Source organism: Idiotropiscis lumnitzeri, chromosome 4 (assembly GCF_059441095.1).
Source record: "Idiotropiscis lumnitzeri isolate Australia: NSW breed Sydney's pygmy pipehorse chromosome 4, RoL_Ilum_1.0, whole genome shotgun sequence".
Lineage (NCBI taxonomy): Eukaryota > Metazoa > Chordata > Actinopteri > Syngnathiformes > Syngnathidae > Idiotropiscis > Idiotropiscis lumnitzeri.
Window position 1 is genome coordinate 15,872,136 of NC_142394.1, and position 14,536 is coordinate 15,886,671.

The 14,536-nt window shown below is 40.6% G+C and overlaps 2 protein-coding genes across 5 annotated transcripts; one reads left to right on the forward strand and one right to left on the reverse strand.

The window, feature by feature from the left end:
- Window positions 1–230: 230 nt before the first annotated feature.
- stag3 (STAG3 cohesin complex component) lies at window positions 231–12,506 on the reverse strand. Its single transcript, XM_088293744.1, has 32 exons — window positions 12,222–12,506; window positions 11,770–11,842; window positions 11,563–11,650; window positions 11,185–11,391; window positions 10,537–10,633; window positions 10,220–10,296; window positions 9,921–10,125; window positions 9,597–9,748; window positions 9,137–9,334; window positions 8,424–8,522; window positions 8,130–8,209; window positions 7,861–7,968; window positions 7,547–7,634; window positions 7,322–7,424; window positions 7,126–7,229; window positions 6,726–6,818; window positions 6,507–6,599; window positions 6,116–6,316; window positions 5,820–5,884; window positions 5,638–5,725; window positions 5,482–5,559; window positions 5,306–5,398; window positions 5,041–5,203; window positions 4,414–4,544; window positions 3,829–3,930; window positions 3,244–3,377; window positions 3,007–3,129; window positions 2,196–2,362; window positions 1,666–1,864; window positions 935–1,015; window positions 769–856; window positions 231–657 (listed from the first exon to the last, which is right to left on the reverse strand). The coding sequence occupies exons 2-32, from the start codon at window positions 11,817–11,819 to the stop codon at window positions 592–594; spliced, it is 3,621 nt and encodes a 1,206-aa protein (XP_088149870.1). The 5' UTR covers window positions 11,820–11,842; window positions 12,222–12,506; the 3' UTR covers window positions 231–591.
- Window positions 12,507–12,656: 150 nt separating this feature from the next.
- Window positions 12,657–14,397, forward strand: rnaseh2c (ribonuclease H2, subunit C). Of its 4 annotated transcripts, none has more exons than XM_088293976.1 (6): window positions 12,829–12,879; window positions 12,969–13,040; window positions 13,206–13,360; window positions 13,448–13,560; window positions 13,657–13,776; window positions 14,215–14,397. In XM_088293976.1, the coding sequence occupies exons 3-6, from the start codon at window positions 13,207–13,209 to the stop codon at window positions 14,236–14,238; spliced, it is 411 nt and encodes a 136-aa protein (XP_088150102.1). In that variant the 5' UTR covers window positions 12,829–12,879; window positions 12,969–13,040; window position 13,206; the 3' UTR covers window positions 14,239–14,397. The 4 variants fall into 4 exon arrangements, with proteins under 4 accessions (XP_088150099.1, XP_088150100.1, XP_088150102.1 ...); XM_088293975.1 differs by having other exon boundaries at window positions 12,847–12,885; XM_088293973.1 differs by lacking the exons at window positions 12,829–12,879; window positions 12,969–13,040 and adding an exon at window positions 12,657–12,801.
- Window positions 14,398–14,536: the final 139 nt, after the last annotated feature.

Here is a 14,536-nt window from a genome sequence, read left to right on the forward strand (position 1 = left end):
GTGCTTATTGTCAACTTGCTTTCCTCCAACATGCGTCAAAATGGCAAAATTCAACTAGCAAACATGTTCGCATGCTTGTAAATAGGCTACAACTGTGTCTGATTCTGTTTCTGGTGTTACTCAGTATTACAAAAACTGGTATTTCAAGTATCCCTCATTTCTTCATACAATGCATTATATTTGTACAGATTTACAGTTCTATCACATGAATGTGGTGAAAAATAGTTTATTCACATCTGTTTAATAGTTTGAACATATGGTTTGTTGAATATATCATGAGCAACCAAAAGCTTGTGACAAAGGCACATTCAAATTCATTTGAACAATACACTTTTTTTTTTAAAATTCATGACAAAATTAGCTAAGATATAGCAGTACTCTTTAGTTAAATAAAACAAGGAAACTTACAGCAACAAGGATCAAAATATAACATAACACAACATTTCTCATCTTGTATTTCTACAGTATCATAACAATAACATATTTTCGTCTATTTCATTAGATTGCAAATCCTATGACAATTCATGGCCAAAATCATTAAGATAACCTGTCTGTCAACTGTAACATACAAAATATAAATGTTATCAAAACTTAATTGTGGTCTTGTGTTTCTTCAAGCTGTTCATCAAGGATACTTTCTTGATGGGAGTATGGCTTCTATGGAGCAAAGACAAACAAAACAAAACAAAAAAAGAAAACAAGGCTCATTTAAGTCATATTGTCACAACCCACAGTCTATAGCGATCAATTTATGTTGATTTGATTTACCGGCATACATGAAGAACCACTTTCGTATTCGTCAGATTCACCTTCCTCTTGTTCTATGAACTCATCCTCATCCTCGATCAGCGAAAGTCTGCAGACGCACATGAATACACACAGAGGTTATAATTCTGGCGTGACACAATACTTGTGCTTTCCCAAATCTTCTTACAAGTTGAGCTTGGTGTTTAGGTCTTTCTGATGTGCGGTGTAGCTCAATCTCTTGGTGGGCCTCGCATCTGGTTTCTTGAATCTGAAACGCGTGGGTCAGTCTCAAATGAACATCAGGATACATTTTTATTGTTTACATGAGTACATTGTTTTGGCAACTAAATTGACTCCACTATCAACACCAGAGGTGGGGACTGGCGAGCCATGACAGTGGGCCATAAGCAGCCAGGTCGCGAATTTGACCCAGACTATAATGCACGTTTGGAAAAATAAAGTAAAACCTCATAAGATATGCTATTAGAAAAAACACTAAAGGCTCATAGTAGATATTACCTTATCATGTTTCATAATTGAATTTTGCCTTCTGAGTTTATATAAAAAAAGTGAAATGACCCCAAATCTAAAAAGGTTCTCCAACCCAGTCTGTTTTCGTCTTCCAGGTCTCAGATTGGCTCCAGTTATCTTTTAGCTATTTGTTAGTGCTACCTGCTATTTCGTGGTGCTTTTGATAACATACAAATGTATCTTTTTTCCTAATGTTTGGATTGCCCTTACCTAGACCCACCTATGACTGGGTACATATGCAAAAATCAGGCCTTGCTGACAGGCTATTTCCAAATTTGGAAATTCCAAATAGCTCTTGTGCCCCATCTCTGGCTTGTAACCTCCAGTATGCAATTACTACTTTAGAAACAATCATGAGCTTAAAAATAAAGAAAAAAAACCACCCACCCTGAGGAGATTTCATCTGTGTCATCCTCTGGTTCTGTTAAACTGCTGCCAACATTGGATTGCAGGATGACGTCTTTCCTGGGCCCAACCTTAGTGTGGTGCTGCTTGAGGGCAGTGGAGGTGAGGACTGGAGTGGGCAGCCTACTGCCGATACTGCTGCTATCTGACAAGAAGGCGTTCTTGGAGCTGGCCACAGAACCTGAATCAGACACAAGTCAGAGCCTGACCCAACTGTGTGTGTTTGTTCATCAATCTTTTCAAGCAATTGCAATGATACATATTCAAGCTTGTATTGCACGTTTGCATATTTATCTGAAAATGTGTTTGTACAAGAGATGCATCCACCGCAGCGGGTCACTCCCCCATTTGCAGTTCAAACAGTAAATGTGCCATGCCACTATTTGTGACTTTAGGATCTGATTTTGCATGCTTTTCTGCCAGAATGGTTCAGTTTTGAAGCAATTCTAAAGTCTGTTTTCAAATGAAAAATGTATTACAAATAAACGCTATCATTATGATTGTTTTCCAACCTCGAGCATCAGTCTTCCGCCGTTTGGCGACTGGGACAGTTTGTGGATCGACAGCTTCAACTTGCTCCCCCAACTTGGCCGACCTCCCTTTCAAGGAGCGCTGATACATGTTGACTGGTTGCCAGGAGAGGACAGCAGAGGGACACTGGGATTTCAGCAATTCCACCCTGAAAAGGAATAAACTATTAGGTCTGCAGCAACTGAATCATTTTTAGAATGAATTATGCTGCCAATTAGGCCACCAATTAATCGATTAATTGGATAAAAACAGACTTCGCATTATTAAACAATAATGCCAAAACATTCATAGAATAACTGAATAAATGAGCACAAGAGGTGGAGTTATTGTTGCCCTTTGGGGTCATATTTAATTTGTGTTCTAATTTCCTGCTAATTTATATGATACCATATGTAAAGTGCTTTGTTTGTGAAATGCGCTATATAAATAAAGTTGTATTGTATTGCATCTTCCTCACGTTCCGCCCTCTCCTGTCTGTAACTTTGCACCTTTGAAAGGGAGGTCCTGGCCTGGTGAGTGACGTGTGTGTCAACAAATGGCGATGCTGTTGTTAGCTCTGCGTTAGCTGGTCTGCGTGTTGAGGGACTAGGCAGACTGTCGTTTGTGTAAGACGTTTATGGATGTAATCAAATTATTCCAGCTAATCGGTTTATCAATTAGCCCTTCAAAGAACAAATTCTATATTTTTACTTTACAGGAGCATTCCTTGAAAATGTATTTTTCCTTCTAAAACTCTATTTCATACAACACAATCCACAGTGAGTGGTAATGCGTGTGAGGATGACATCTTACAGAAGGGACTTGTCCTGTGGCAGTAGCTTAAAACTGAACATGCTGAGGATCTCCAAAAAGGCCACATTAGGGTGCTGCTCTCCCCCTTCTTGATGTGCCTGGAAGGCAAAATGTATGCCGTCCCTGATGGAGCAAACAACAAACACCACCAGCCACATGAATTTATACCAATCACCAGATGTATAACAATACAAGACGGACAACACTGTTTTGTGTGTGTGTGTGTGTGTTACTTACATGTGCAGCGCTAGCAATGGTTTGCGAACATTTTGAAGGTTATTGTCAAAAGTCATGGCGAGCTTCCTGGCCAAATCTCTGATATCATCAGTGTCCCTCCTACTGCCACCCTCTGTCAGCATCTCTGTGAACAGCTGCATCAACATTTACGGACAATCATCAAAGTATTGATCAAATCTCTGACTGGACGGTGTTGTCATACGTGATTTAAAAACACTGTGAAATAAGTTTCATGGTCAGTAGCTTCTTTCACTGCCTGCAAAAGGCCAGAAATTTTTAGGTGCTGTGACAGAGGCGGGATGGCGTCTGTGTGTACTGGAATTCCTGATGCTCATTTTTCCCATGCTGCTGCCAACAACTCCTCTTTTATTGTCGTGCATTTTTTAAATGAAGCAAATTTTTTCCCAACACATAAATTGTATTCTGCAAAAATTGGGATCTCCATTTGAATTCGCCAAGTTGTTCAGCTTCATATCTAAAGCATTTAATTTGATTTTTATAATGTAATAAATGGTGCACTTTGAGTACCTTTAAGACCATACAAAGAGAATCTGCAATATGAGCGAGCAAACACGCATGGCATACCTGCTGCATACTCAGGCAGAGAATCCGAGCGCTCAGTACAGGATTGATGAGCTTTGTTTTCGCTATGGTATCTCTGATGATGTCACCAAAGTCCTTATAGTTCTGCGGAAAAAATCACAATTACACAAGAAATAAAAACAAGAGCAGTCAGTAGAGCGCAGACCTCCTTCAAGGTCTTCAACATTTGAACACATTGCTTCGCTCTTAGCTCTCTCCTACCATAATGACGACAAACCTATTGAAAAAGCATGGATCTAATAAAGGTAATTACTGCCACCTAGGGTTATTTTTCCCCCATAAGGGATAAATAGGAGGAGTCAAGTTTTGAGGTGTTTTTCCATTTATTTTTGTAATTGTCTTATGACTTCAGCAAAGTCGTAATTGCTAACCGTATGAACATTATTCTGGAAAAATACTTGCCATCATGACAATTACAAGTTGATTCATTAAAAACAAAACCCAATCCAATAAAGCCTTGGTAGATTCTGTATGGCATCTTTTCAGAGGACATCAGACTCACAGCAGCTTTGAACAACTCTAAATATTCAAGACACAGCCAGTGAAAGATGTTTTTATGAGTTGTACCTTGTCGTAGTACTTGAAGACGGTGGTGGCAGCGGCGAGGTCCATCACGCCGAAGATGACTAACTTACAGTAGCCAGCAAGCTGGCTCCGCTTCTTTTGAAGACGTTTGAGCTCCTCCTCCTGCTGCTGATCTGTTGATGATAAACAAGCCACAGTTGAGTTCATGTGAAAGGAGGAACAAGCAAAAAAATACCACCAAATCAAAGAGGTCATTACAGACATCTTTAATTTTTTTTCTTGACGGGTAAAATTAAAAAAAAAAAAAAAAAGGTCTAATTGAGATATGGCGTTCATTTTCAATTTATTTTTTCAGGCAAACATCTGGTCCACACATTTTTACAGAATTTAAAGATTTTTGAAAGAATCATAAAAAAATAATTTAGTCTAAGATCAAATCTTGTATCTGTAAATAGAAAAAAAACCATCAAGTACACAAACAAAAATGGTACATAGAAAATCTACAACCCAATAAATGGCGCGGTTGACTAGTGTAAATGAAGTACAGGTCTACTAGACTCTTCTCATTTCCCATAAATTACTGAAAACAATCCAGTGAAGCTTCTTGTTTCTGAAGTAAGGCTATCTGGCGACAGATTTTGGGCGATAAACTATGCAATTTGAAAATACCTTCCACCTCTGCTTCGTCCGAGAAGATGTAGTCCAGAAGGAAAGCTGCCATCTCTGCACGCAAGGAGTGAGAGGGCTGGTGGTACAAGTTTTTAAGGGCGGGTTTAGAGCGGACAGAATTGGCACTGTAAATCACCAGGAGGTCACACAGCAACTCAAATGCCTGTTGAGGTAGAGGAAAGACATTCCACTTGAAGAATTCTACTCATTCCGTGTAACCTGCACCCATGTGATGCCATAGTAGTGATGGTGCTGATGCTCACACCTGATCCCTGATCTCAGCTTGGCCAAGAGGCAGGCATGCTTGGCAGATATGGCAGAAGGAACGCACTTCCCTCTTCAGGCGTTTCACTTCCTCCTGGGACAGATGACAGGAAATCTCAGTGAAATCAAACGATAAGTACGAATATTTTGAAAAATGTTTCCTTGTCAGTTGAGCACCTGGGTTGGAAGAGATGGCAGCTTTACTTTGGCCCACATCAGGTGAAAAGCTGAGCACCGCAAAGCTGCCACCACGAGCTAAAACAAAGCAAACGGACACTTTTGATGTTTACCGTTTTCATTATCAAACAACGCTGAACAGAACTCATCACAGACTTCCTCGTCAAAATGTCCGGACTCCATCCGGATTTGAAGAAGGTCCATGCAGGAATCAAACAGCCTTTCAGCAGGTAGGTTTTTGGCACTAAAACAAACAATCGATATTTAGACCGACCACTCTCCCCACCATTTTTTTAATTACAAGATGTTATGAGCAAAATCTGTCGTGTGTTACACACGTGACCAAAGCCGCAATCCTTTTCAATGCCATGGCTGCATTGAAAACATCATCATCAGTTGGGGCCTAGGTGCACATACACAAGGAACACAGACACACAAGACAAATGACAAGTGTGCTGCATGAAGACATCAACAGCAGACAGTTGTTTTTTTTTCAACGTCTGAATCAAAGCGCTCCAGTGTCCCATGTTGACCTCACCCAAGTCCTGTGCAGTGTAGTTCACCCCATTCCATTTTTTTTTTTTTTTAATTCCTTTAATAAAGACATTTCATTTACATTCTCCATCTGTCTAACCTGCATCAGGTCACTGTAATAGGTGTTGAAGTGCTCAGTCAGGCTGTCAAAGAGCTGACTAAACGCCAGGTTAGAGCGGGAGGAGAAGGAGTTGCTGTTGGAGCAGAGCGTGTCGATCAGTTTGCTGCACGCCTGCAACACGGTGTTATCCGTGTGCTTCTCTACAATCAGGCATATCTGATGCAGTAGCTGCTCCAGATGCTGTTGACGATCAAGAAACAAGTGTGCGAAAAAGCAGAGAAATATTTTTACTCAACAGCTGTCACGTAAGCCAAGAAGAGTTGCAACAATTCATGGGGACGCAACAAAAGAAAATTTGCCATGAAAGCCAAGTCACTTCAGGTTACAAAGTTATAATCGTTCATTAGTTGCTAGTAAGAAAACAGACCACCTTCTCCATCCACTGTGCGCTGCTGTACATGTCCAGGTCGAAGTAGAGCGGCACTTGCAGGAGGCGTCTTACCTTCCCCGTGTCTGCAGAGTACTGCACAGGGAGAGCAAACACACGCATATAAATGTTCAATCTTAAATGCTAAAACAAACGAGTTTGGAGCCACAGCTCTCAAAATGCACAAGACAATATTCAGCATTTCGCAACCGCGACTGTTACCTTGGCCAGCAACTCTGTCAGTAAAGGGATGAAATGGGCCGTGATACGCTGCGTGTCCTGTTCCTGGGTCTTCTTCTGCTTTACACTCAGGTCCTTCGGGGGAACAGATGAACTCAGATCAATTTTGACAAAGGTCTTGGAATATGCTTTATAATTAGGAGTAGAAATTGATGTAGTGAGGGAAGACTAGTCTTAGGCCTGTTGCACACTGGGCAATGTGACGAAACATAATTGAACTATTGCGCAGTGAACGGAGTTCTGCAATTAACGTTCACGTGTGCGACTGTTCGCAACTCATTTTGCTGCATTCTGAAACGTGTATAGCACATGCACGGCTTTGCGATGTTGCAGATGGAATAGCGTATCCAAAATGGTATGTCGTATCATATGAGGTTCCCACCTTCTTGACCGAGACTCGCCCAACAGGTGGGGTCGCCTCCGCTGCCCGTTGGATCGCACATATCATCAATTCAATGAGTGCGTCCTCCTCCTCATTCCTCAAACCTGACCACAAATGAAACAATGGGGACAAAAAAAAAAAGATTTTTTTTTTTGTTTTTATGTCCACTGACGTTAGCTCTCAAAAAAATCCTCACCATCTTCCTGTAGCAAAAGAGTTGTCATGCACTCCCAGTCTTTTAACTCAGAACTTGCGGCGTCCCACAGGCTGTCCACCAGATAAGTTCCATGCTCATGGAACTGTCCACAGGTGGAAAATAGGGGTAGGTCAAGGAAATGTATCCGATACAGTTTTCTTGTTAAATTAGAAGGTGGGTGGCTAAAAATAGGCAACTATAAACACAAGGAGGAAATTAAGTTACCTCACTCTGGACATAGAAGGTGATGAGGTTTTGGTAGAAGGCAGAATTGGTGCCCTCTTCGTTCTCACTGTCAATTATAATTTTCAGCCTACGACAAACACAACACCAACCATTTTTGGGAACAAAATAAAATTTGCCATTCAAAGTCAGGATTTGCACAATGCACACATGCACGAAGAACAAATTGTCGCTCAAAGCACAATTGGTTAACGCGGAAGTGATATTCTAGTGGTTGCCATAGCTTGGCGAAAACAGATTTTACTGTAGCCTTTGCACAGTACTGTGAAAAGAAGTAAATGAGGGGAGGAAATTACTCTGTATAGAGAAACAAGCCGGCCATGGACGCCAAACTGCGATTTGCGACGTAAACTAGTGGATAGATGTGAGCGCACTCCTCCTCCTTCAGGCCTTCATCTGTGCCCCTGTACATGCACACAAATCAAGTTCAGTTAAAGTTGGACTCCTGTCAGGCTGACCACACTCACACTCACTCACGATTTAATATATATATATTTTTAGATCACACACAAAGCCTAATTTCAATCTGTTGTCATTTTTATCAATGCATAAATAGGCCACTCACAGATGGATTTGCAGCATCAGCTTGACCACCTCCACAGCAACATCATACTCCTTGTCCATCACCATGTTGAGCATCCTCTTCTAAATACACAGACACATAAACTACATTTTACTGGCAAAACACATTTTAGAGGGGAAATTCAACTTCATTGCAGCATTAACATTAATTCACCCCTGATTTGAAGCCAGACACGAATAGATTATAACAACACATGGTTTTAAAAAAGGCATAGAGTATAAATAAAAGAAGCCATATGCCAAGCAAACAGCTGGTCAATCCAGAGGAACATCTCACTTTAAATCTGTTGGTGAAAAGCTCCAGGCGCCCAATAAACTCTTTCTCCTTATAGAGACCCTGCAGGCTTCGCACACATTGCAGACGCACCACGCTTTTCTGCAGGACAACAGGCAAAAACATCACTTTGTGATAAGGGGTTTGTTAAAGAAACTCTGTAAACCTTTCGCAAATGGGATGCTAATTAAAACAAATGCACTCCATTAAGGCTTAAAAGGGAACTCAGGTCAATTTTTTTGTAATAATGAATTCCACTTGCACTCACTAATTTAAACATGTTGAAATTGTGGTAGAAGAAATAAGCAGATGAATCCATCCATTGCCATTAATGTTATGGCTCATCTGTTTTCTGGTTTGGTTATGTGACGTTCACAATAGCCCAAAGGCACTTTAACATCGATATCAGTCGACAGCAGAGGGCATTACAGGACAAAATGGATGCGGACATTGATAAAATTGGATGGATTCACCTATTTAATTATTTGACCACAAACAAAACAGTAATCAGAAAACCGTGTGGAGACGAGTGGGAGTAAATAGAACATATTGCAAACAACAACTTTCTTTGCCCCTTTAAACATTTCCAAATTCATTTTGGGACATATTTATCAATTGTAGTCCCTTGTGTCCATCCAGAACAAACATTTTAGTAATCAAGCCATTAATAAAAAAAAAAAAGAACGTGAACGTGACGATAATGCTCAGTACTACACCTTATCATTCATCATCCAGCCAAGGTATTTGAGACAGCCATCATTGAGGAAGTTTTCAGGGTCCGTTTTGAGCCACACGCCCAGCTCCTCCATGCAGGCTGCCCTGAGTTCCACGAGACGGTCGCGGTAGCGGTGCACAAAAATGCCACGAAAAGTGGCCTTGGTCATGGAAGACAGTTCCTCCTTGTTTTCCAGCAGCTGTGGAGCAATTGCACAGTACTGTAAACAGGACGCATGTGGATGCATTCAACCTGAATGTATCTTAAACACAGTTTAAATAACAGGTCTAAAAATCCAATCCTTTAAAAAAATCCCCAAAAGCTGGCGCGAAGTTGGCAAAACCAGTCAGACGCTAGCCTTTCACTATGGAATATTTGGGAATCATCGCAAGTACAAAATAAAAGACGAGGAAATCTATCATTCTGATAATCATACAGAAGCCAGCGTGTGTGGTTCTCACTTCATTAATGGAAGCCTTGAGCTCTTCCAATCGCTGAGAGTCTTGATCCGTCACATCCTTGCCCTGCTCCAGGTTGTACCGACGCTGGATGGTTTGCAGCTGTAGCGACATTGCCACAAGCACCTCCAACATTCCTGACATCAGCTTCATGGCTAACAAGAAACAAAGACACATCTTAGTTAAGATCGATGAGCTAACAAACTGGGAACGCATCCGGGCAAGATTATTATGCTTATATATCATTGTATAAAAGTTGCAAGTTTATAAATACTGCATCTTTTTTTTTTGGCAGTCGTTCCAGAAGCTGTGGTGCGATGTGCTCACCTATCAGGGTGCTGGTGTGTCTGAAGGCTCTGACTTGGGAGTCAGACAACCCGGTGAGGAATGACAGCAAGGAGGGGAAGAGGTAATCATCATAAATGAAACTATTTTGACACAAGCGCACCAGGATGCGGGCAAACTCGCAAAGGCCCGCTCGGAAACGCTTCAGTGAGGGGTTCGCTTTGGATAAAGGATAGCTCGCTGAACTCTGGAAGAATAGCAAAGACATCTTTCATACTATTATTTTTATCCCTAACCTATCAACACTCACTTAAAACAACACATTTGCCGAAAATGCTTACCGCATCAAACTGCCTGGTTAGCGTGGCGATGATTTCTGCATTTTGCATTGACTCAAGCATCTCTCTGCTAACCACTCCTGGGCAAACGAAATAAGAGTCAATCTTGCGCTTGGTGGGAAAAAAATTCCAGTTTTGGCTTTGACTATGACCGTTTTAAGTTTTATTCAATTTATTATGTAGAGTGTGGAATTTTTTAAATACAAAATAATTAAATAAAAGGCCCCAATCCAGTCATAGTTTGACAATATATCAGCTATTTAGTTGACCCATAGCACCCCATTTCCCATCATTTGGGCTCTCGCTTAATCCCAACCAACCAAGGCATCCACAGCACTGAACAATGAAGTTGATGAGCACTAGCAGTCCTTGCTCGCGCCTTTGCTTGTAGTAGTCCAGCCACTCGTCAACCAGCGTCTAGAAATGGGGAGGTAAGAGGCATCCAATCAAAATGCAGTTGAACCTCCAAAGGTGAAACAATCTGTTCTGTGGTGTTGTCATTTTCATTTTACTGGCAACCCAATGTAATCATGACTCATAACGTGTTTAATTCTTTATTTAATAATTGATTTGTGTTATTACTACATGATTTATAAAGTGCAAGACTGTAGAGTACTAGTTTTCTTATTAAAATACCTGTTATAATTTTGTTTGCTGTTGGTCTTTTTTGGGTGCCTCGAACAGATTAAAGGTATTTACATTCATTTCAATGGGGAAGATGAAGATTTGAGATGGGTTACGTATGGAGTCACGGAACATTTAAACTCGCAAGTCAACGTATAGTTTTTATATTGTGTTGCTGTGGGCAAATTAGCAACTGTGGGCCATCTTGGTAAAGTTGTGGAATATCACAAACGGTCCACTTTTCTGGAATGGGGAATTGTCCTCCAGGTTTGCAGCTAAACCTTCTCCAATTTTATAGTGGCGTAGCACATGACAACATTGGTCAAGATGGAGGATTTTCTCACCACTAGGTCACTTTGGCCGGAGCTGACAGCATTGTAGATATCTTTTGCACTGAAAGCCAGGTTCCCACTTATCACTGGTGTTTTCCCGGGCTTGGGTAAGGCCTGCCTGGGTGTCTCTTGGGAAGACTGATCCTCCTCAGAAGCTTCTGGTGTAGAGAGAATGGAGCTACGGGTGAGGCCATCTTCGCGCCTTGACCTCTTGAGTTGCTTGGGATCAAAAAGAGACAAACATTTGAATGATATAAAGAGAACAGTTGAGTCAGCATGAACTATGGGATATTCTAGACTTGACAAGTTGACACAATACATTTACGGTTGTGATTTGCAGCATAACCTTCATAATTGCTGAGAACCAGGGATTTGAAATAATTCACTTACCAGTGCGCTCGGCTCTGCCTGTTTTTTACGTTTGGTGGTTTTTACTGGGAGCTCAAAGTCATCATCTGAATCAGACAAATCATCTAAACTAAAGAGATGGAGGAAAATAAAATATATTGAAATTTGTGTAAATAGTGTAGATATACATGTATATCCAGTTATATAACTGGACAACTTTTGGGCTTGTACACGGATTGTCACTCTTACCTAATTACGTCATTACTTGACATGTTTGATGAAGAATGTGGACTTTCCATTGGTTATACTTAGAAGAGTTTTGCTGAGAAATGCATACAAAGCACAAAGAGAGAAACAGAAATGAGTTTGACCCAGGTAATGGAATGTACATCTACATTTTGTGAAATATGACTTTGAGCTTCTCAAAATCCTTAAAACTGTTTATGAAATCACGAACACTGGTATGGGTAAGCATTTTTACTGAAAGCGGAGACATTTTATCACAATAAAACGCCATTTGGATTTGCTGGAAAACCTGATTTGCAGGCAACAATACTTTGGGCACAACGGAACAGCCTCACGGGCATATTAGCTCAGTAGCCACAACGCCAATATACTCATGACCATTACTTAACCAACTTTTTAACAAGTTAATACGAATCGTGATTATTATATGACTAAAATTTATCATTGATGCTTACCCGGTTTACGTTCACCTTTACCCAGAGACGCCAAGAGCGCGCAGACTACGATTAAACCTCGAGGATCCGAATTGGCCAGAGCCTCATCGGCAGAGGCTGTGATTGGTCTTTGGTCAATTAGTCTTGAATCCAATTGGTAAATCTTGTTACCTGGCAGTTTTCCCAAATTAGGAAAACCCTGTAAACAGTCATGAATAATTATTACTTGCCGACCTACTTTTTCGCTGTTCCGTGTATACTCAGGTCTGATTTGACACTTTACACAATTCTCTTAAAAGTTTTGCGTTTTGTTTAAAATTTAAATATAACACAAGCACCACGTTTACAAATAACTACTTTTAAATTACGATCTAGTTAAACAGACGCTTTATAAAAGCGACAACATTATTAACCTAGAATGTTCCAAAATACACTGCTGTAATTTTATCACTCATCAAGAGAGGGAACTATTGCCACAGTCGACAGGATTATGCCGCCAAATTATCTTTGGCCGTAGAAGAAGAACTCCTCGTCCAATCAGAGCCTAGATTCAAATCAACCCGGAAACCAGCCGCGTTCATTTCAAAACAACACAAACAAGGTATAGTGAGAGTTTTCTTGAAATTGAAAACATGGCATTAAAGATCAACGCGTTGTCGGAACGTTGTCATTTTTAAGGGTACTGGTCAGTTCGTATAATATGTTAAATATCACGTATACTAAAATGAATAGCGAAAACGTGCTTAAACATAACACTGCCATTTACAGGAACGTCATCCAAATTAAATGTGTTTTATAAAACCTCAACCACTCACAAAGATAGGGATATTCGACGTTCAGGTGAATATTCAGAATGAACATAACATATACGGCATCTTTAAGGGAATGTCAAACCCCAATACATTTTGCACCGCTTGCTCTTCTCTAACAAGGAGTAGTAGAAGGGCAACATTCAGGGGTTTGCGCAATGAATCGACCAATACATTTCAAGTTACCTGGTTGCAGGATGTCCTGTTACAGCAGTGTCACCCATGTTGATGCATCGTCTGCTAGCAAGGCACCCCAAGAATCGCTGCACCTGATCCCCTGTGAGATTGAACACAATGGACCTGCACAGATTTCACAGTACTTCAATGCTGCCATAAAGAACCTCAAATATGGTAGGAAATAGAAGTGATGTCTGTAATAACGTGCCGTATGTTTATTTTGCATGTCACTTGACCTTGCATGAATGTTTCCCATCACAGAGAAGACTGTTTCATTCCGGGGGCGTGGCCTCAAAGGGCAGGAGCTCACCTGTCCACAAGGCTACAGTGGCCTGGTGCTGAAGGAGCTCAACAAGCCCGGCTCGGATCAGGAGGTAGACATAACAAATCTCACTGTTGGGTCCATGTAAAGATATTAGATGATGTAGAATTTTGTAAAAACAAATGCATTTCTGTTTGTGCATTTTTAGGATAGGACCCTGAAGGTGTCTTGTGTGTTTGACAAGCTGACCTACTGGAACCTCGAGACCCCTCCGAGCTCAGATGACGCAGTGGTGATGGCGATGGACTGGCCTGAGCTTGCTGAAGCGGTGAAGATATTAATTCTAATTACAGTAAACTCACAAAAAGCAATTATTAATTAAACCTGCTTGATATCAGAGTATGATGTGATGTGAGAGTAGCACATCTCCATTACGGTCCAAAGGTTTGAATTTCAGCTCTGGGCTTCCTGGTTTGCATGTCCTTGGCGTGCTTGTATGGGTTTCTTCTGGTGACGAGTACATTAAAAAAAAAACATGCTTGTTTGGGTCATTGAAGACTTGAATTTGTACATACAGTAGGTGTATTTCTGAGCGTGAATAGTTGCCTGTGTCATACTAACTGGTGGCGAGTTCAGTTTGCCCACAACCCTAATGATGACACTCAGTATAGAAAATGTTTGGATGGATTCCACTGACTTTTTTAATATGGTTATAAATGTTATAAGCTGTCACAATGTTTAATGATTATGCTTTGTATCTTTCCAGATTCATGCAGCAGTAGAAGACTGAAAAAAAATCCTGCACCAAGGAGAATGTTTGCCTACACAAGTGCATATTTGACTGGTCATAACCCATAAACAGTGAGTTTATGGAGCAAAAAGTGAATGTATGGTTTGTATTTATAGTTTTGTATTGAAATAAAAAAAAAATAAAGCAACTTCACAGAAACATGTTTGGACCATTTAATCTTCACAATTTTAATTCCTGGATAAAGACGCTCGCGAGCTTGTTATCGATTCAATTGTCTATGACTAACCAGTGAATCATGTACTGTATCTTTTTTATGGAAAATAAATAGCTTTAAGAA